Source organism: Vigna unguiculata, chromosome 10, assembly GCF_037176805.1.
Source record: "Vigna unguiculata cultivar grain cowpea cultivar isolate G323 ecotype 2 chromosome 10, ASM3717680v1, whole genome shotgun sequence".
NCBI lineage: Eukaryota > Viridiplantae > Streptophyta > Magnoliopsida > Fabales > Fabaceae > Vigna > Vigna unguiculata.
This window is the reverse complement of record NC_140801.1, coordinates 47,181,977-47,206,087: the sequence shown is the minus strand read 5'-3', so window position 1 is coordinate 47,206,087 and position 24,111 is coordinate 47,181,977. Positions and strand designations below refer to the sequence as shown.

At 33.9% G+C, this 24,111-nt stretch overlaps 1 protein-coding gene across 1 annotated transcript; it reads right to left on the bottom strand.

Annotated features, from left to right (window-relative positions):
- Positions 1-1,242: 1,242 nt before the first annotated feature.
- On the bottom strand, positions 1,243-14,310 carry SPPL4 (SIGNAL PEPTIDE PEPTIDASE-LIKE 4). Its single transcript, XM_028052075.2, has 14 exons — positions 14,009-14,310; positions 12,905-13,063; positions 12,659-12,770; positions 12,283-12,402; positions 11,959-12,110; positions 11,473-11,655; positions 10,359-10,393; positions 9,636-9,798; positions 8,624-8,677; positions 8,326-8,418; positions 8,071-8,213; positions 7,809-7,879; positions 7,010-7,093; positions 1,243-1,983 (listed from the first exon to the last, which is right to left on the bottom strand). Exons 1-14 carry the CDS (start codon positions 14,141-14,143, stop codon positions 1,862-1,864), a joined length of 1,626 nt encoding a protein of 541 aa, XP_027907876.2. The 5' UTR covers positions 14,144-14,310; the 3' UTR covers positions 1,243-1,861.
- Positions 14,311-24,111: the final 9,801 nt, after the last annotated feature.

Genomic DNA, 24,111 nt, shown 5'->3' with positions numbered 1-24,111 from the left:
TTCATTTTGCACATTCATAAATTTTTTATTTCAGTTTTACAATTTGAAATATAAATTTTATATTTCAAAATGTCTAATTCAGAATATATTTTTTCATTTATATTTTGGAATTGGAATGTATAATCTAAAATATAATTTTTTATATTTTAAAATACACAATTCAAAATAAATAAAAAAATTGTAATTGAGATTTTACAATACAAAAATTATATTAAATGGCATGTTTTAGAGTATAAAATTTTATGGGTGTGGATCAAAATTATGGAGGTGCAGGAAGAAATGATTCCTGTGTGGACCCACATTTTACATAATAAAATATATTGTAAATTATGTCTCAGATTCAGAATTATCTCGTTTTGGATTTTCTAATTCAGAATTATGTCTCATATTCAGAATCTTATATTCTTGTTTTATGACATGTAATCTTGTTTTAGATTAAGTAATTTTATATTAGATTACGAAACTACAAATATTATTTTGGATTAGGTAATTTGATCCAGAATCATTTTTTGGATTATGAAATTCTATCTCACATTATGCTATTTGAATATTCGAAGTATACTGTAATAAAGGTGTTTTAACTACTATTTTAGATTATAGGACAGAAGAAAGTATGGAGGAGAAAGAAGAAAAACCTGCAAAAAATAATAATCAGATAGAATCCAAACATTTCAAATTATCCTTTTTTAGAATGTTTATGGAAAGTGTAATTCAAAGGTTTATTTTTTTAATAAACTCTAGATTTCGTTTTCTGACAACTTCTTGTTATTATATTATAACTATGGCAAGAAAATTTGAAGTGAAATAAGCATTTAAATTTTTTTAGGTTTGATTAAGATTTATAACAATTAAGTTTTCATAGATTTCTTCCTGCACCTCCATAGGTCTGTGAAAGGACTTATTTGCCCTCTTCTCCCTTCCTCTCTCCTCCACCAATGCATCCCTCACCCCTTCTTCCTCTCTTCCACCGACGCTCCTCTCTTTAAGGAGCCATTGGAATGTCAATAAATCAATTAGGTTATATATTATGAGATCTTACTGACAATTAGATTTAAATTCAAATAAACAATTACCAAAATCTTGAATTTAGAGATTACAATTATACGTTGATGAGATTGTTTATGAACTGAATTTAATTTAACTAAATTCAACTCAGAAACTGAGTTTAGTTGATTAAATTACTGTCTTCTGCTATTGTTCTGAGAATACAATTTTCAAAGTATTATGTAACATGTCTTAAACTTTACTTAAAATTGTACTAATTTAACTTTCATAAATGGCACGTCTTCATCTAGCCAACTTTTCATGCAAGAACTGGCATATACAAAACACCAAAGACTAGACAGATCAATGTCTTTCCTCTTCATCTCGAAAGATTTAAGGAAATTGGTAACATGAAAAATCTTACAGGAACAAAAATTTAGCTAACTTCAACTTCAAATCCCATACAATACAACATTAACAATAGTAATGATGATAATAATACAACATAAGTTATGCTTATATAGTAGACAGCAGCTTCTCAGTGTTAGCAGCCTTTCCAACAGTGCCTCCCCTCTTGGATCGGAATTTTCTATGCATGTATCTTTGCTTCTTGACATTTTGGTTGGCAAAGGCATGGTTTTGCTCAGACCCTCATGGATTCTCCATCTGCTATCTCACAAAAAATAAGGTTACAGTACACAGATTCATGGTCCTCTTCAATATCAGAACAATTGGGTGATATCTCTCAGGAGGATTTAAGTGCATGCTATCATACCATTTGGCTGAAATTGTTACAACAAAGTTACACAATGTCCTAGGAGTTTCTACCACTCTCCTATAGATTAATATACCAAGTAGGATACAAGCCTGCTGCTGTTCAATGGTGGCTGTTAGTTGATTGATTATCCTCTTGGATATGACAGCAAGGCCTTTCTGGTTCCCCTCTTGTCCATAAAATCTTGAGTTCGCCTCTCTTTTTTCCCAATGACAAAAAGGTGCCTGCATTTGTGATTCCAGAATAAGGTTACAGAAAAATGGCCAGATCTTATCATGAAGTAACTAAATGTCTACTGAAGACAACAATCAAGTTTTATCTACGCAATGTTATTGCAGAATCGGTCATGTCTCATAAATGGTGTGTACACCAACCAAGCGTATGTCACTCGTACGACATGTATCGTTGAAATGTCTATTCGAAATACACTTTTTTTGTCTTTGACATGATTTTGACCTAGTTCCAACACAATGTCAATAATGATATATATAATGATTTTCTAAAAAACCCATAAACTTATAAACTTATTATATAAGTTTGTATTATGATTATAGAAATAAGGAACAAATCTAATATAATCACTACTTTTCGCTTTTTGTATATTAGATAGATAAATAAGATTCATTTTTCTACTAGCTGACCATGTGTTTAAATTATTATATTTAACTAATCTTGTTTGTAGATGATTTTGAGTATGTAGGTACATAATGATCTAATAGACTTGTTAGATATAGTTTGATATTATTAAGATATTGTTAGATATTGATAACCACAATATCAAACAATATCTTCTATTTAATCTTTTTATTTTCAGTTACTCTTTTTATTCCTATGTGTGGTTTATACACAAGGGGAGATTAATCTCAATCCCTATCTTCTTTATTCTCAACATGGTATCTAGAGCTTAAGGTTTTTTTTTTTTTTCCGCTATCGCTGCCTCCACCTCTGTCGCCACCGCCGCTGCTGCCACCGGAGCCGCCGGCGCCACTGCCGCCGGAGTAGTCGCCGGAGCCGTCGCCGGAGACGCTGCCGGAGCCGCTGCCGGAGCCGTCGCCGGAGCCGCCGCCGAAGTCGCCACCACCGTTGTCGTCGCCGGAGTGTTAGTTCCGACCGGCGACCATACAGTTTTGATCATCCCTCACGCGCCATTCGAAGCCGCATTCGAAGCCGCGTGTCTTCCAGTTCCTCTATGGCGTCTTCCGCTGCCTCTTTCCGTTCTGAACTCTCTTTTGTTTCATCCGATATACTTGTTATGTACAACAAATTTCTCAAATGGTATAAGGATCAACAGTTTTCTAGTTCCACTACATCTGTTGCTCACACAGGTACATCTTTTGTTGGTCTGACTCAATCTTCTTCTCCTGGTCCTTGGGTTTTTGATTCAGGAGCCACTGATCATATTACTGGTAACAAATCTTTGTTCTCTTCTTTATCCTCTACTAATCCTTTACCTTTTGTTACACTCGCTGATGGTTCTAGAGTCTCATCTCATGGTGTTGGCACTGTTAAACTTTTTCCTTCTTTAACCATTGATAATGTTCTTTATGTCCCTGGGTCTCCTTTTAACCTGTTGTCCATCAGTCGCCTAACTCGTTCTCTTGATTGTGTTGTTTCTTTTACCAACAATTCTGTCTGTTTACAGGATCGGAGTTCGAAACAGGTGATTGGCACAGGATATGAGTCTCATGGTCTTTATCATCTTCGTCCCTCTACACACATTGGTGCAGTTATGGAGTCTCCCTCTCTTATTCATGCTCAATTTGGTCATCCAAGCCTTGCCAAGTTACAACAGCTTGTCCCTGCCTTGTCCAAGTTGTCTCGTTTGGATTGTGAGTCGTGTCAATTAGGCAAGCATACTCGTACTTCTTTTCCTCGTAGTGTCACACGTGATGCTTCGTCCCCTTTTGCCTTGGTTCACTCTGACATTTGGGGTCCTAGCCGCGTTAAGTCTACTTTAGGTTTTCAATACTTTGTTATTTTCATTGATGATTACTCCAGATGCACTTGGTTATTTCTAATGAAACATCGTTCGGAATTATTTCATATCTTTCAATCTTTTTTTAATGAAATTAAAACTCAGTTTGGTGTTTCTATTAGAGTTTTGCGTAGTGATAATGGCCGTGAATATCTTTCTCATTCTTTCAAACAATTTATGGCTTCTCACGGCATTCTGCATCAAACTTCTTGTGCTTATACCCCTCAACAAAATGGTGTAGCTGAACGTAAAAATAGACATCTTATGGAAACCACTCGCACTCTTTTAATTCATGGCGAGGTTCCTGAACATTTCTGGGGTGATGCCATTCTTACTGCCTGTTATCTCATTAATCGTATGCCTTCTTCGGTTTTAAAGAATAACATACCTCACTCCATTTTATTCCCTCATGAACCTCTTCATCCCTTACCTTTAAGAGTTTTCGGGTCTACATGTTTTGTTCATAATTTTAGTCCTGGTCTTGACAAGCTTTCTCCTAGATCACATAAGTGTGTTTTCTTAGGGTTTACAAGATCACAAAGAGGATACAAATGTTTTTCTCCTTTTCTTAACCGTTATTTTGTGTCTGCAGATGTCACCTTTAATGAGTTCTCCCTTTATTTTAAGAGTCAATCTTCACCTCTGACTCCATCCAATCCTGACAACTCTTCTAATACCTTTAACGTTCCTATTGTTTGTGACCCTCTTACTGTGTCTTCTTCACCCTCGGTTCCTGCTCCACAGTCACCTGCTCCTCCACCACCTCTTCAGGTTTATAGTCGCCGTAATCGATCACAACCACCACCATGTGACTCCACTCCAGTGCCAACTACTCTGTCTCCTCCGGCTCTGACACCTGAGTCTGACCTTCCCATTGCCCTCCGAAAAGGTATGCGTTCTACCCGTAATCCCTCTCCCCATTATATTGCTTTGAGTTATCATCGCTTGTCATTACCTTTTTATACATGTCTTTCCTCTCTTTCTTCTGTGACCATTCCAAAAACTGTCCGTGACGCTTTAGCCCATCCTGGTTGGCGTCAGGCCATGGCAGATGAATTAAGTGCTCTTCATAATAGTGGAACTTGGGAACTAGTCCCGTTGCCGTCTGGAAAATCTGTTGTTGGTTGCAGGTGGGTGTTTGCTATCAAAGTTGGACCTGATGGTACTATTGATCGCCTCAAAGCTCGTCTTGTAGCCGAAGGTTATACTCAAATTTTTGGGTTGGATTATGGAGATACTTTTTCCCCCGTGGCAAAGATGGCTTCTGTTCGTTTATTTATCGCCATGGCCGCTCTTAAACAATGGCCTCTTTATCAACTGGATGTTAAGAATGCTTTCCTCAATGGTGATTTGCAAGAGGAAATTTATATGGAGCAACCTCCTGGGTTTGTTGCTCAGGGGGAGTCTTCTGGGATGGTATGTCGTCTTCGCAAATCACTATATGGCCTAAAACAATCTCCTAGGGCCTGGTTTGGAAAGTTTAGCAATGTTGTTCAACAATTTGGTATGACTCGGTGTGAAACAGATCATTCTGTTTTTTATCAACACTCGAGTGCTGGATGTGTTTACTTGATAGTATATGTTGATGACATCGTTCTTACAGGGAGTAACAACCATGGCATCTCTCAGTTGAAACAACATATCTGTCACCATTTTCAGACCAAAGATCTTGGCAAACTCAGATATTTCTTGGGTATTGAGGTGGCACAGTCCAATGATGGTATTGTTATATCTCAAAGAAAGTATGCCATGGATATTCTGGAGGAAACTGGATTTATGAGTTCAAAGTCTGTTGATACACCCATGGATCCCAATACTAAACTTCTACCAAATCAGGGGGAGCCTATATCTGATCCTGAGCAGTATAGACGATTGGTTGGGAAATTGAATTATCTTACCGTTACTCGTCCTGACATTTCCTTTGCAGTCAGTGTGGTAAGCCAATTTCTTAATTCTCCATGTGAAGATCATTGGAATGCAGTCATTCGCATCTTGAAGTATATTAAAAAATCTCCTGGAAAAGGATTGTTATATGGTTCTAATAACCATACAAGAGTTGTTTGCTATTCAGATGCTGATTGGGCAGGATCTCCTTCTGATAGAAGATCTACATCTGGGTATTGTGTCTCCATTGGTGGTAACTTGATCTCGTGGAAAAGTAAGAAACAGAGTGTTGTAGCAAGATCTAGTGCAGAAGCAGAATATAGAGCTATGGCCTCAGCTGCATGTGAACTTGTTTGGCTCAAGCAATTGCTTCAAGAGTTACAATTTGGAGATATTACTCAAATGACACTTGTATGTGACAATCAGACTGCCCTTCATATTAGCTCTAATCCTGTTTTTCATGAGAGGACTAAACACATTGAGATTGATTGTCATTTCGTTCGGGAAAAGGTTATGTCTGGAGACATCAAGACTGAGTTTGTTAACTCAAGTGATCAGTTAGCAGATATTTTTACGAAGTCTTTACGGGGGCCTAGAATTGATTATATTTGTAACAAGCTTGGCACATACGATTTGTATGCTCCAGCTTGAGGGGGAGTGTTAGATATAGTTTGATATTATTAAGATATTGTTAGATATTGATAACCACAATATCAAACAATATCTTCTATTTAATCTTTTTATTTTCAGTTACTCTTTTTACTTGTACCTCTCTCTATTATAAATAGATTACCCTATGTGTGGTTTATACACAAGGGGAGATTAATCTCAATCCCTATCTTCTTTATTCTCAACAATACTGATTCGTGTCCCCTGTCCTACATTTTGGAGACTACAAGTGTCAAAGTGTTTGTGTTTGTGTTGTGTCCGGTGTCCAGTGTCCATTTCAATATTCGTGCCACATAAGGTCAGAATTCAATTCTCAATAAAATCATCTTTATTTCTTTGTCCAATCCACATATGAAATTTTGCACCAAAATCAGATGAACAAGCAAGCTAGGAGAGCTTGACTACATGGAACACAGGATGTGATTCAGCTTGGTTAAAGACCAAAGTTCATAGAAAGCCCCAAGCCCAGATAAAGGCAGAAGGTTGTGTGATAGGCCTTTTGCAGTCACCATAAAACTCAAATTATAACATGATTCCTTTTTCACTTAGTTTTGGCTCAAAAATGAAGTGATACTAATTGGCATGATTTAAGCAAAGGAACTTTAAAAGCTAATAGAATAGGTTGAAGTATGATACCAAGGAGCCATTTTTGTGGATGGAGAGGGAAGAATGAAATGTAAAAGACTAGAGACCAACATGCCATCATTGGATCTTGTACTTACCAAGTGTAAATGGAACTATATAAAGCAAAGCTGGCTGACCATGCCCATCCATCAAGTTCAAAGCCACATATGTGATGAGGAGACCTGCAGATCAAAATTTAAGGTATGATGAACAAAGCAAACAGTCACTTCCACATTTGAAGCTAAGAATATACAGAAGAAGCAAGCAAACAAATCCATAGTGAAATTCTTAATGTTGCAAAAGTGTTGTATCATAGCTTCTTTATAATTCCAATTAGTAACTTGAAAACATATTAGATTGAGGCACACTGCATGCATAGGCCTAGCAATGCACTATAATATGCAGTTGACTCAGAGACACATTCATCACCGATAACATACTACACTCAAAGTCCGACATAGGAAAGGACACGTCAAGTTCTCTAAGAAAACACTTGTACATAAAAACAAAGTCATCACCGTCAAGAATTAAGTAGTTATAAACCTTTTCTTTAAACCCTTTCACCTATTACGCTACCAACCAAAATCCATAGACATGCCTAAGTTAGAAGTTTGCAACTTGTCATTTTGTTTTTCATCAGAGAGAAAGCCAAAAGTTTTGTGAGTGTCACCATTAAAATTTCGTATGAACTCTTCTTCTTTTGTTAACTTGATGCACTTAGAATGTTAAGCAATTTTAACCAGTTATCTAGAATTTTCCGTGGTTAAATTATTATAATACTATCAAAGAGTAGCCAAGTGTATTACAATATCAGTGGAATCTAGCATTACAGTTAACAGGTCTACATATTTTCAAATTTTATTTGGAAAACTATTCCCAGAGAAAAACATTCTATACCTAAACCATAAGCAGTCATTGCCCACAAGAAGTATCCAGCACGAAGGTTCGTCTTTGCCAACCAATCATACCTGTAACATTAGTTATCAATAATATAAGTTCCTGAAATTGTTACATAATAAAAGACCATTCTCCTTTTCATCTATCTAAATCACTTTTGCAGTGGAAATCATGTGCATTCTACAACAAAAAGGAATTCAGTAAAACAAGAAGAGTAAAAGAGGTAAGTATAGTATGATCAACATAAGAATTCCATTTCAACCTTAGTGAAAATGCCACTATAAGTCCTGGTAAGATTATGTCACCAAATCCAATGATACTGTAACCACCCCAAGGGTCAAATAGACGAGGTATCTTGAGAAGCATGGGAATGCCATCTTCTCCACTCTTATCACCACGAGCTACCTGTATAGAGAAAAGTTGTATTAATTTGAAGGGAAAGCAAAATGAAAATTGAAGCCAAAATCAAGCTTTGCAGAAAATGGTGGAGAGGGAGAGCTTTCTTTAAAAGACTGACCACTATCATCACACTCTCATGGAACCACCATTTAGAGACAAACACCCAGAAGATGTCATATAGGAATGCACAACTGAGAAGAACAGTCCCAACCTGATACAGAAAAAAGTTATGAAGTTGTTTTTGTTCATAGTTAAAGTTCAGCAGGATCCAGCAAAGCTATCTCTTAAAAATGCCCCATTTATGACTCCTATTCTTAAACTAAGAGTATCACAAACAAGTATATAAGGAGATGATACTTACAACCATTTTAAAAACCAAAAACAGTGGGAAGAAAACAGCAACAATGAATCATTACCTTTAGATTTGGTATGCGAACAATCTGAAGAACTGTAATTATCAATGTGATACCCTGAATGATAGATGGTAGACAAATAAATAAATATTAATGAGCCTCTTGATTTATAAATGCTTACAATCCTAAATGGCAGAACTTAAATTTCTATCCAAAACTACATTGAATGGGAACAAGTATTATCAAGAGAAATAAAATTTTTACCTAACAAAGGAAAAATATTGTTGTCACACAAAAATAAAAATCATGGCATTGGAAACTAACAGCAAGCAGAGTCATATCCAGAAATGTATCAAAGGGGGGTGAGTGTTTTCATCCAGTTACTTAAATGTCTTTCTTGCTTTTAATAAATAATGAGGTTTGAAAAAATATTTACCATTAATATTTTGTGTAAACCTATAGAATCAGAACGAAATTAAGCAACTATCACCTCAACATCCTATATGTGTGCGTGTGTGTGTGTTAAAGGGTACTGAGAGTGGGAGACCATGGTGCATTTTGATGACTAGTGACAGCCAAATTTCATATATAAAAAGCAGAGATTAGGAAATTGATATTGTTCTTCACATCTTTTTCATTGACCAATAGCAAAAGAATGTACTCCTTGTACTCAGTTCATGACTCCATACTAGCAAATAGTGTTAATGTAATAAATAATTATAATTGGATCCATATCATATATTAAACAAAACAATACAATTCAAGAGACAGATGCGGTATCCTACAGTCATTGTTATAGTCACAGCTGCAACCTAAGGAAAAGTACTGGATTTCATGCTAGTTTAAGAATATTTTCAGTTTTATACTAGTGATGTTCCAATGTCACAAAACAATATCTAAGAAATCCAGCAAGCGAATTTTTTATGATTGTATCATAATTTTCTTTATTTTAACAATTAATCAGAAATGCCAACCAGTTAGTTCAAAACACTAGAAAATGTAAAGAAAGAATTTAACCAGGAAACGAAGTAAATAGATCATTTTGATAGGCAAAAAGTGATAAAGCTATTCTTACAAGGATATCCTGACCGATCCAAGCCCATGAATCATGGCGACAAACCGCCCAAACCACAGCAAACACTATGCAGAATGGAGTAACAGCAAGTGTCAGATATGAGACAGCTCCAAAGAAGGGTATCTTCACAAATGTCTGGGCAGGTTGGCGAAACCATCTAAAACTATAAGCATTGTACAGTCAATTCCATGCCATAACTAAAGAATGTAATAGAATGAAAATGAACCATGTTATCTAAAAAGCCACAAGCTTCAAGCTAAGCTAATTTCTTTTTCAGACAATATTGATACTAAAAGAAAGCCGAAAATCCTTGCTGATGCAAAAGTTACATAAAATACATCTTTGAGCAATGTTCTCAGTCAGAGCTGTATGTCTGTCTTGCTACATTCGGTTAAGAAAATCAGTTTCTTAACACTTCAATGCTAATACTTTTCGGGAAATAGGTATACGGAAAAAGACTTGCTGGCTATGTCAATCTATTCTTACTCTTATTTGCCACCAGTTATATAAACAATAATCACACCAATTAATCACAATTTAACAACACAAATACGGTATGCTCCACCACAACATGATCTTTGGGCCATAACATCTGTAGTTATATCCTCTTTCAGTTATGTTGAAAATGCTGATTACTAGAAGTACAACATATGTATAACCCAACAGGTCAATCACAAATCCATAACCAAAGAAAAATCGCCAGATTGTGGATAAAAGACTTACCATGATAATAGGGCCACCAAACAAGTTTGCAGTCCCTGAAAGCACATGAAGAATACAACGATTTAGCTTGTTTGACAGCTAAACAATCATGCTGTTATTGCAGCACCATACTTTTAACTCCAAGTAATAATTAAAGCAAAAATTACTAAAAATTCACGAGTGAAAAAATATTTTAGTTCTAATCTACATAACAAAAGTAATAATGTCCACCAATCTAAGGGAATTCATGATTAACTGTACATCATATTGTGTAGTTGTCAATGTTATATGACTTATTTAGGACTCAATATAACCACAACCAGGGACACCTTTTTGTCTCAGCTTGAAGATCTAGGATTTGACTTAATCATAGTAGCCTTAGAAATTTGGATTGCGAAGGTGGGCCATATTAAACTAAAGAATTCAAACAACTATTTTCATCCCTGATCCATCTTTTTCAAGTTGGGATTCGTTTGCATCCAATAATGACAAGTTTGAAAGCTTGAATTCAATCACACAAAGGTAGAAGTAAATGTGGGATATTGAGGTTCTAAACGACATTGTCCATGTGAATGGAGAAAGAGGCTATAAGTTAATTGTCCAGTCATACCAAAATAAATTTCAGGACATGAAATAATCAAACCCACTTTTCCCATATTAGCTTAGAAGAGCAAATAGATTGAAGCCTTAGCATTCAAGTTCAGTAACTTTCAGACCTACACATTATCAGGTCCCTGGCAGGAGGAAAATGATTGCAATGAAATGAGCTCAGTATGATCTGTTATATCTAGCTCAATTAGAATATGAGGCTTAAGCATAAGGTGGATAATGCTTAACCAGCTCATAAAGTAGCTTACTAAATATCTTTTCCATTATAGAAATAGCATTCTCCCACTTGAGTTCCTTTTAATTTGAGTTCAGAATCCCTTTCTTTTGCTTTCACGATAGAAAGAAATTTGTCACTAAAAGTTCAGCACAAGTGATCCCCCACTTACAATCTAAGTCATGGCAGCTTCCTTAAAGAAGATGAAAAATAATGATAACAAAAGCAAGGAAATATGGTCCATCAGTATAGTGATTATAATCTAGATCAGAGGAAACAATACTCAGATAAACAAAAACAAGAAAAACGCACCTCTACCCCGCCAATGCAAAACAGAACCACCAGAACTTCAACAAACCAGAATGACATTAATTTATACAGCATAACCAAGAAACATGAAGCAATCACGACGAATAAGATTGCTGCTATGGTACTAATTTCCACATAACCACTGGAACCAACATTTTCTGTATTAGTATAGTCATCTGAAGCATCCTGCAAGTATGTAAGTTTAACCATATATTAGTAACTAGATCAATGAATTTCCAAATATGAGGGAAACAATTTGTTACAAAGGGGGAAAAACATGCTGACATTAAAAGAGAATAAAGTCCTGTTTTATATAGCCTCCTTGACAGGTAGCAAATAAAGCAAAAGCTTTATTGTTTTAATGTGCTTGTCTTTTCTGCACTTTTTTGTTTGGCTCTATTTGGTTAGTAGGATCTTATCCTCCACATCTTAGTATTCCTGTTTTTTTCACTATTGAATAAAGTTGGCACAAAAATGGAACTAGGTAACCTTTAAAAGCTTCTCTTGCTCAATAGCTGCTTCTCTAGCACTCCAGGCAGACCAATATGAAGCACATAAAATGGTACCAACAGCCATAAGCCACAAAAACACTTCCGCAACATCAACCAATGGACGCAATGGAGAGTATAACTGTATGGACACTAGAGACCAGGAATTGTACATGCAGCAGTGCAAATGATATCAAGTAAGACACATTTACCAGAGAAGTATAAAATATAAAGTGATCATTTCATAAGTTGTAACTAGTTACATAAAAAGAAAAGTTGTAACTAGTTACATAATAAGAAACACCTCACAGAGAGTTAATCATACCATTGGAGTTATTTTTAATATGCCTTTCCAAAGTCAATCCAGCATCTTGGGGAAGCATGACAGCAGGTATTCCTATATCAACATCAGTTTCATTTTCTTCACAAACCATCTTGAAAAGTTCTGTGCAGCAAGAAAATACAACAGTTTATCAAAACAACCACAGAATAATACTTTTTGTATTTATAAAAGAAATATTGACTTCAACTGCTCATTGCAACTTTCTTTTTTATACTCTGATAACTAATAAGGAACAAAATTTAACATCTAAGCAACTAATGTCCCGAAGATCACCTCTGATTAAAACCACTAATGGACAAGTAAGAAACAGATATACACTATATGATCTCAAAAAGCATTGAAAAGAAAATGCAAACACCTGTACGGTAGTTTATAATGAGGATGGCTGAAGCACCAGCTTCATCAGCAATATTCGCCTTTGTAGTGAAACTGCATTTTCCTCGGTGCACCAAAATTATCTCGCTGGTGAGCTAATGGTGGAAAGTAATACAAAATATAAATTAGTAAATGTATAAAAATAGAGCTTTCGATCTGAACAGTTATGCTTCACATGCAAGTAAAGTTGCATTTTGCAGGATATAAACTTAATAATTAATTCAAATACTTTATTCTTAGGCTTTGTACAACAATCAGGAGGATCAGCCATGACAACTCTGGTAAGATTGGCACGTTTTTCTTTTGATTCCAACGTAGGGCCAAATCTTGCACCAACACCAACATACTCATTTTTTTCCACACCATCAATCCAAGCGGGGACTTTTACCTAGAAAAAAAAGGAAGCCATTAATCAAAGCTGTTGAAAAAATGCATACATATGTATATATGGCAATACACAACCCAAGAAAATAGAATTAGGTTGCAAAGCAGGTGCTAGAATCGTAAAGCTAAAAGATTTTTCAGAATCAGTTCGTTCTTAGTCCAATATTAAAATATAGCTCCCAATCTGTTGCATACCATCAAATTTGTTTTAGTTAATTTTTGGGTACACTCAAATAACCATTAGCCTAACCACCAAAGAAGGTCAATAAAAAAAAAAAGGCACTGAGTTGCAGAAATTTTACAGGACAAAACTCTTGAAGAAGAGCATAGACAAACTAAGGTCTTTCAGTAGTATCTAAAAAACAACACCCCCTGCACCAAACTCATATGCAGAAAAAAAAAACGATAAAGAAAATCATACATATCAAATAAAAGATGTTAGTGTATTACACAAAAATTAGCAACTCTCAATCTGTCACCACATAACAAACTTAGATCTCTACTGAAAAAGCTAGAAACCCACCACCTATGAGATGTTTACGAGGAAAAAAACTAATTACTACAGTACCCAACTAAGCACTGTGGCAAGGAATCTAAAAAAGGAAACTCAAAAAAACTAAACACGCAACCTCTAGAACTTAAGCAAGCATTGAGCAAGCACCAAAGCACCATTGAAGGAACAGATCATCTTTCCACGACGAAAACTCAAACCAAATACCAAACATACATATAATTCTGAATTTCTAAATTAAACCCACCCAACCCAACTCTCCAATTTTCAGTTCCCCAAAAACAAAAGGATTTCCCATGTTTCCAAACCCTCCTGTATAACTTTCCCACTAAGCAAGCATCAAGGCCAAGAACAAAAGTTGAAAACCACCGAGAATGACATTCCGGAACCAATTTTACAATTCATGAGAAGAACACGAAAAAGGATAAAACTTGGTACCAAAACAAAGTTGTTGTCACAACCAGGCCTTATGGGGGCAACATCATCATGGTGAACTATGTCCCCACCCAAAACCAGAGTGACTGAAAGCAGGAGCACATAGACCACACTATGAACAGCTCCAACTGAAACCATGCTTAGAGCTAAGGCTCGTGATGCAAAATTCAGAGAGAAACAAAAGGGGTATCAATGAAAGCCAAAAAAATGTTCTTTTTTACTGTTTTTCAGATAGAAAATGAAGAACAGACAGAGGAAAATGGAGAAGAATAAGTGGAGGTAGGAAGAAAGAAGAGAGAGAAAGAAAAGGGTAGTAGATTTTATTCATTATTATCAGTTTGTTTTCTTAATTTCTGTTTTGTCGTTTGTGGAAACTAAGGAAAAAAAAAAAACTAAAAAAGTGCGTGGAACTGTTGAACTAGAACTTGCTTGCCATGTTGATTGTTCTAAGTTGAGTGTGACCACCATGGTGCCATGTTCTGTGTTGTGATTCGGTCGTGGCGTTTTTACCTCTGACACAATAGTAGATTATGTTATTCTAGTTAATTTCAATTAAATTAAATTGATCTTCATTGAATTTAGAGAAAACTATCTTATTATACTTTTGAATTTGAGATAAATTTTATGAATTTAAACAGAGTGTAAAAACATAATATTTTAGTACTTTAAAGATAATTATACTATATTTTAAAATTTTAAAATTAATGGTAATAAATGTATTTTGAAATCTGAGCAGAAGAATAATAGAGAAAATTTAATAAAAATCCAAACTTGTAAAAAATATAGTGCAATATTTAATAAAAACTAAAAGTTCATTTGAATATTCTAACATAGGTTTGAAATACATTTTAAATGGTTGATTGATATATCAGAAAAAGCTTGACTGATATAGTTAGACTGATATAAAAAAAAATTGATTTTTATACTATACGTATTGGTTCAATAATTTTATTTTTTTGTAATTTTGGAAAAAAATCCAAATTAAATCTGCAATGTAATTATTTTATGTTTTGATTTAGAAGTAAGTAATTAAATTTTTTTCCTTTACGCGCAACAAGTTTAATGTCAAACAGTCCAATTAATTTTTAAAACAATTATTATAAGCATAAATTACTATAGCTCATGTTACGTATTAATTTATAACAAATCCATATTTAGTATTATACATGATAAATGTTTTCTCTTTTACTATTAGTAATGGTTTCAATTACTATACTTCTTTAATCTAAACAAAAATTCCTTCAAACATATATCAATGATCATATTAACCATTAAAAACCATAAATATTAGTTATACAAATATTTTTTACTTGTTATTTACTGTTTAAAAAATAATTCCTAATACTACTGTTAACATGAAAGAAACTAAGAGTTAAATACGAAAAACGCTTTTCTACTGATAATGCTGTGACTTTAAATGGAAAAAATGTAAACTGAAAGCCTCATAAAAATAAAAACTCATATAGTCCAAAAATATGAGAACAACTAACAACTAAATCTATTCACTGAATTTAGAAAAAAAAAATGTTGCATCTTAGAAGATTCTAACTCAATTTTTAAATAGTTAAGTTTAACCATTAATAAAAAAAATAGATAAAACCTACCGACAAGCATACGAGAATTTAGTGAAAAATATAAAGTGATTATTTGACAATAAATTAAAAATAAAAAGTTGCATCTTAAACTAACTAACTTTTGAGTAAATAAGTTTAACTGTTAAACATGGATATTTTTAATAAATACACGCCGACAATTGATACCGAAATTTAATTATATGTATATATTGATGGGATGGACAAGGATATAATGGTATACGACTCACGAATACATATGCAACCTACATATAATTAGTATTATTATTAGTAAATTTTACTTGAGTTTCTTTTTAATTTAAGTGATTAAAATAAAAATTATTAGTGAAAGAGAAATAAATAATGAAATAATGGTTTAACACATGTATTTATAATTTTTATTCAGATCTATTAAATTAAAGTTATTTTTGTAAAATATTAATTTTTAAAAATTTATATTTTGACATTTTTTAAATCTACTTTCTAGAATGAAGAAATTTACTTGTATATAATATTTTATTGATTAATTTAATTTGAATTGTAGTTAAAAATATTTTTTATCTAAATTTATATTTTAAATATGTTTTTAGATAATTTTATTTAAAATTAATATATATGAAATTATCTATAGGTATATATATTTTTGGAGGATTCTAATCTTTAATTCGATGGGTAAATACTAGTTATATTTAAGGTCTTTTTATTTGTCAAGTTATGTCAAATTAGTCTTTTGGTTTTTTTTGTCTCAATTTGGGGTCCTTATTTTTTATTTGAATGATTTAATTTGGTCATTGTCGTCAATTTTGACAAAATGACTTAAAGTCAACGTCATGTGTCAATTTATTTATTCTTTAAATTTTTTTAGTTTATTTTTTGTTTTTTTACACATGTCACTTCACATTTGTGTCACTTGTCAACATGATTCAATTTTGTTTCTATATTTGTTTTTAGTTTCAATTTAGTAAAAATGAAACAATATTGTTCATTCTTAAATTAAGACTCAATTTACTTTATTTATAAATCTTACGATGATATTCTTACTAAAATTGACAATTTTATTAAATATTTCTATAAATATTTTTAAATTAACTTTAAATTTTATACGAAACTTTAAACTATGTTTTTGTTTTGAACTTTAAATTTAGTTCATAAACTTGTGTGTGACAAGTTATTTGATTTTTAATATTTACTAAGTTTGTATAATATGGTACACTAATGTCTTTATATATGATAACAAAATGGTTAATTATTAAAATTAGGTTTGAGGTTTAATTTTGTTTAATAATAAAACTAAAACTAAAAAGTTTGTTTAAAAATATTTCTACAAATATTCAATAAGAATATTACCATAAGATTTATATAAAATGTAAATTGAGTCTCAATGCAATGAGGGACAATATTGATCTATTTTTACAAAATTTGTGACTAAATTGAAATTAAAATAAATATAGAGATCAAATTAAATAATTTTGAGTGTGACAACTGTGAAGTGACACGTGTAAAACATAAAAAAAAAACATAAATTAACATATGAAATTAACTTTAACCTTGTTTAGTCAAACTAACAATAATGACCAAATTGAATTATTAAAAAATATTAAGAACCAAATTGAAAAAAAAAAAACAATTTAACCCTACTTAAAAAATACAAAGATCAAAAGTAATTTAAACCTTATACTTACCTCATCTGTTCTCGTCCCTGTATAAAATCTATCAACAACCATATCACTTAATATAAAATAATTATTGTATAATAAATTGTTGTATGTGGTCTTAATAAAAAAATATATATGGATTATGAATTGGTAAAATCTTCGTGGAAAACCTTAAGGTACAAATAATTTATAAACTTATTCTTTTATAATTTGAGATATTTTTAAGGATAAAATTATGACCGACTCATTTAATTTTGAATAATACCTTGTATACGATAAATGACTTCAATAATGCTATTTTATCGATCGAAAAACATCATGATAGTATGTGAAAGTAAAAAGATAGTTTCAAGTAATTTTTTCACAAACTTTACTTTAGCAGTCTTAAAAATGTATACTATTTAGAAATTGATGTTAAAAACAATGTATAAATTCTTCTATTTCATAATTAAGATAAAATTGCGATGAAACTACCAAATTTTTAAGTGAATAAGATATTTTTAAATTTTAAAAATGTTATCTTGGCCAATTTAAAGTTGAAACAAAATAATTATCTGTCAAAATATAATATATCGACAAAAATATTATTTAAAAATATTGATTGCATTAAAATAGAATAAAAGAAAACAATATCAATAATAAATAATATTAAATAAATAAAAGTAATGATAATATAACAATGTTTCTTATTTTCGTAAATAATTAAAAAATTTAAATTTTATATTTTAATAAAATAAAGTTTATTTTATGATTTTGCCATATACTTTTTATTTCCTTTTCTGAATTGTTTCTTCCCTACCTAACACAGTATAAAATATGCAATGAGTACGACTTTTCCACTATGCACTATCACATCACAGTTGAAAAAAATAGTTAAGATTAGATTAGAATATAATAATGCCATTAAAAAATAAATCAGAATATAATAATGGAGGTTCCACATGAAACAACAAATTCATAAAGCTTAATTATTATGCTTTCGTACGGTGCTTCTTCCACTTACCACATGCCACGTGTCTGCGACAAAACCTCGTTCTCCACTTTTTTATTACAACACGGTCAGGTCACCGGCTACCGGCTCAACAGGTCTCCAAATGCCGTATGTACCGTACAGTTAAGATGGCACTCACTGCACTCGTAACCAGTCTTCTCCTCTTCAAACTAGTAATGATTATCAATTCTAATACGAGGTTTTAATTTTTAACTATTTTTAATTTGTCAAAACTATAATAAACACGTAATTGAATTAATTATATTATAAGTTTAATTAATTAGTTCATGTTCATGATGATAATATTAAATAAAATTAAAATATTCGGTGTGAATTCAAAACCTCATATTCATATATATATATATATATATATATATATATATATATATATATATATATTTGACCTATACATCAGTTTTTACTGTATAATGGTTCCTTTGAATAAAACTATTTTTTCCTGAAGTGAATTCCTATTAAATATTAATTTTAAAAATATTCGTGGTTACGTATGTATATGAATTAAAAAATAAAAAAAAGTTCTAAATATGACTTCTAGACATAAATATTGTAAAAATCAATAGTTTTTTTTTTTTTGAAAAAATATTATTGGTTCACATTTTAAAATAAAAATTAAAATGAGGTATATATATTACTAATTTAAGGGTTAATTATATTTTTGGTCTTTGAATTATTAAGTGATTTTGATTTTAGTCTATCTTCTAAAGTTTGCTCTAACTAGGTCTCTATCCTTTCAAAACTCATGGGATTAGTCCTCAGAATCTGTTTATATTTTTCTTAACGTGGCAAACGGTATTCTACGTCAACGATCTTATTTAAACACGTGGGGCAGCTCCACCTAGATCTCCAATATTGTTTCCCCTTCCTCCAAAACATCTCCTCCGTCTGATACCAGTTTCACCCTTCGTCTCCATCACCCAACACAACCACATATTCTTCCATCAATGCCAATAAACACCAAAACACACTACATTTTCTTCATTTTCACAAAACCAACACAGAGAATCTTCATCCTCGAATACTACGTACAACAAAATTTCATAATCCATTTTCAACCTTCATCCTCTTCTTCTCCCTACGCACCCATCCATCAATCAACACTATGCAAAACCAAAAGCAAAAGCAAATTCTCATTTCCCCCTTTTCATTATAGTGATAACAACACTCATGAGTTACAACCCAAAATCAAGAAGAATAACTAATCAGAAAAAAACAAAAATAATTAAATGGGAATTGGTGCCTCCGATTGCGAACGTCATTGTGCTAACAGTAGTGGATCCCGTGTAGCCCGCGAAAGGAAGAAGTCATGGAAGCTTGAAGGAGAACACGTGTGAAATGGTAACCATTGGACTCTAAATGCTTTGAACCATAAACATAAGAATTTGTATGCAAAAGTCTCTGACCAATTACATCCCAAGAAAATTGTTGAGTCTCATCTCATACCTGTAATGCATCCTTGTTAAGTCTTTTGATGGCAACTACAACATGATTCCCATTCTCATCAGCAGGCTGCACTGAACCTTTAAACACACTTCCAAATCCACCTTCTCTTATCTTAAAAAGCATGTTGAAATCACTTGGTGCACGCTTGAGCTCTAAGAGGGAGAAGACCCTCAAATTTTGACCCTTCTCCTCATACAGTTCCGGTATATCGTGGGGTGAAGCAGATGAGCTCGAAGACTTGGTCACCTTCTCAGCCCCTGATATAGGTTTTATTTTTCTATATCTTAAAGTTATGCAATATATAGGTGTGACCCTCTACCACTTTTTCTTCCCACAAATATAAATCCTCCTTTTTTACCATGGCAGGAATCATATCACCCATAAAAAAAAGCATAAAAATAGCAACACATAAAACAGCAATACAATTGCATTACCTTCTGATCCAAAAGAATCAACTCCATATGACGACTGTTATCCCGATTTTGAACAAACCACAAATCTTTGACTCTAACAACAAGTTTCAACGTTTTTTTCTTTCTTGTCATCAATATCTTTGATGAGATCAAGTTTGCTTGCCATCAGAAGATACAAACAGAACCTACACCAAGTTAACTGATGGGGAAAACAACAACAAACAATATACCAGAGAATGCAGCGGATATAATTTCCCCTAACTTGCAAGAATCTATGAGGAGCAATAATCAAAGAGCAGCAATAATAAATCACCAAAAGCACAAATAAAGGCACCAAGATTTTTAACGTGGAAAACCCCTCAAATCAAGGGTAAAAACCACGAGTCGTCCAGACCAAAGAAATAGCTCCACTATGATCAACAAGAGTACAAAAGAGTCTCAATCAATAGCACAAATTAGTGCCAACACCCAACCAAATAACAAAGCAACAAAGCTTTCAAATAGAGAAGAACAAGAGAGGAAAACCTCTACAAATCACTGCTGCAGTGCGAAATTAATATCTCCCAACTTAGACCTCGTATCAAAGATCCGACCGGTCAGAATGAAGAGCAATGAGTTCCGAACCTGCTGTAAAAATTTCAGCCCGATCCAACGGTGAACGAATCCGCAGCGCCGAATTTACTGCGACAGCTCTATGAAAAACGTGAACAGAATTTTCTCTCTACCTCTCCCTTTATGTGTTAGGGCTTTCAGTGTATTCTGACTCTATTGTTCTGCCTCTCTCTTTATTTTATAGCCTCCTCTCCACTAGGTTAAGTGAGACATGGGCTTCTCACATTGTGGGCCTTTTCTCCACATAGGAAGGGAGCCCAATACCCAACAAATCTCCCCCTCACAACTATGTGGAGATAACCGCCAAACCGGCGATCTCACAACAAACTTCAAACTTTCCTCTTGGCAATGCTTTAGTCATCATATCAACACCATTATCATCTGTATGAACTTTTTCCAACTCCAACAACTTAGCATCCAAAGCATCACGTATCCAATGATACCTCACAATATGTTTGGATCTAGAATGAAAAGTTGGATTCTTACCAAGATGGATAGCACTTTGGCTATCAACGAACAATGAATAGTTATCTTGCCTAAAACCAAGCTCCTGCAAGAATTTCTTCAACCATAACAACTCCTTGCATGCTTCAGTAATAGCAATGAACTCTGCCTCTGTAGTAGACAACGTTACACACATCTGTAGTCTTGATTGCCAAGCCACAACTCTCCCTGCAAACTTTATCAAATAGCCCGAAGTGGACTTTCTGGAATCAATATCCCCAGCCATATCTGAGTCTGAGTAACCCATCAAAGTAGGTTTATCACCTCCAAAACAAAGCTTCATATCAACTGTACCATGAAGATACCTCAAAATCCATTTCACAGCATTCCAATGCTCTCTACCTAGGTTTGACAAAAATCGACTAACTGTACCAACAACATGTGCAATATCTGGTCTTGTACACACCATCGCATACATCAAACTGCCCACCGCAGATGCATAAGGAACTCTACTCATATTGGTCTTCTCAACTTCATTTGAAGGACTCTGTTTAACACTCAGTTTAAAATGAGTAGCAAGAGGAGTACTCACAACTTTAGCATTTTCCATCTGGAATCTCTGCAACACCTTCCTAATGTATTGCTCTTGTGATAGATAAATCTTCTTTTCTCTCCTATCACGTGAGATATGTATGCCAAGAATCCTTTTAGCAGCTCCCAAGTCTTTCATGGCAAAAGACTCGCCAAGTGTCTTCTTTAACCTGTCAATTTTGGAAATATCTTTTCCAACAATAAGCATGTCATCAACATATAATAACAGGATAATAAAGTCATCATTAGAAAAACTTTTAACAAAGACACAATGATCAGAAGTAGTCTTCTTGTAACCTTGCTCACACATAAAAGACTCAAACTTCTTATACCACTGCCTTGGGGCCTGCTTCAAACCGTATAGACTCTTCCTTAGTCTACACACATAATCTTCCTTGCCTTTAACAAGAAAACCATCATGTTGCTTCATGTATATCTCTTCCTCCAAATTACCATGAAGGAAAGCTGTCTTCACATCCATCTGCTCAACCTCCAAATCAAGAGTAACAGCTAAACTTAGCACAGTTCTGATGGATGACATTTTCACCACAGGTGAGAAAATCTCATTGAAATCAACACCCTTTTTCTGTCTGAAACCTTTTACCACTAATCTGGCCTTGTACCTTGGAAGCGTAGAATTTGAATCTTGTTTCACCCTGAAAATCCACCTAGTTTCCAATGCCCTTTTGCCCTTAGACAATTTCACTAAGTCGTAAGTGTGATTATCATGCAAAGATTTCATCTCATCTTGCATTGCATCCAGCCACTGTTTATTCTCTTCACTATCCAAAGCCTCTTCAAAACACTCAGGTTCTCCACCGTCAGTCAAGGTTATGTACTCATCACAAGAATACCTTGTAGACGGTTGTTTCTGTCTATTAGACCTCCTGAGTTGGACTTGAGGTGATTCAGATATATCACCAAGATCATCATCATCATCATGTTCCTCTTGATCATCATCAATTGGAACCTCTACTCCACTTCCAACCTGTTGATCATCAACATCACCATGTTGCTCATTGTCTTGAGCTTCCGTTTCAACATTCTCCAAATTGTGAGCGGGCAACCTCATCAGATTACCATTAGTGAGATTACTATCTTTCTCGAGTGTGGTCCTCTCCACCTTATCAATGTCTTCAATGGTCTGGTCTTCCATGAATTGTACATCACGGCTTCTAACAAGCTTCTTCTCAACAGGATCATAAAACCTGTAGCCAAATTCATCCTCACCATAGCCAATAAAGATACATTGCCTTGTCTTTTTATCTAACTTGGATCTTTCATCCTTAGGAACATGAACAAATGCCCTGCAACCAAAGACACGCAAATGATCATAGCTAACATTTTTACCAAACCAAATTTTGTCTGGCACCTCAGTATTCAAAGCAACTGCGGGATTGAGATTAATAACATGCACAGCTGCAAGCAATGCCTCTCCCCAAAAGTGCTTAGGCAACTTTGCTGAAAGCATACATGTAACCCTTTAAACCAAGGTCCTGTTCATCCTCTCAGCTAGACCATTCAACTGTGAAGTTTTAGGAGGGGTCTTCTCGTGTCTAATACCACGATGCCTGCAATAAACATCAAAAGGTCCACGGTACTCACCACCATTATCACTACGGATGCATTTCAGCTTCTTGCCTGATTGCCTCTCAACCATAGCATGAAATTCCTTGAACTTTTCAAGTACTTGACCTTTCCGCTGAAGAGCATAGACCCATAGCTTCCTGGAACAATCATCAATAAAAGTAACAAAGTAAAGTGCACCACTAAATGATTTTACCTTTAATGGGCCACAAACATCAGAATGCACCAATTCAAGCAATTCTGACTTCCTTGAGGGAGGATGCTTCTTAAAAGATACTCTGGTTTGTTTACCAGCCATGCAATGAGAACATTTCTCCAATTCTGCATTTCTCAATCCCATAAGCACATCCTTTTTAGCTAAGCAGTTAAGCCCTTTCTCACTTATATGACCAAGCCTCCGGTGCCACAAAGATGCCTCCATATACATAGTATTCACACTGTCTTTAGTAACCAAAGCTTTAGTCCAATACAATTTAGATTGTTTCTCCCCTCTGGCCATAACCAAGTTACCTTTAGTGAGCTTCCATTTACTAGAACCAAAGTGATTGTCATAATCACAATCATCAAGCAACTGCACAGAGATTAAATTAAAACGAACATCTGGAGCATGTTTGACTCCTTTAAGCAACAACTGCACTCCCATGTTGGTTTGTAGGCAAACATCACCAACACCAATCACTTTAGACTCACCATTATTACCCATCTTCAACACTCCAAAATCACCAGAAGTGTAAGATGTGAAGAACTCCTTCCTAGGTGTAACATGCAGTGTAACACCACT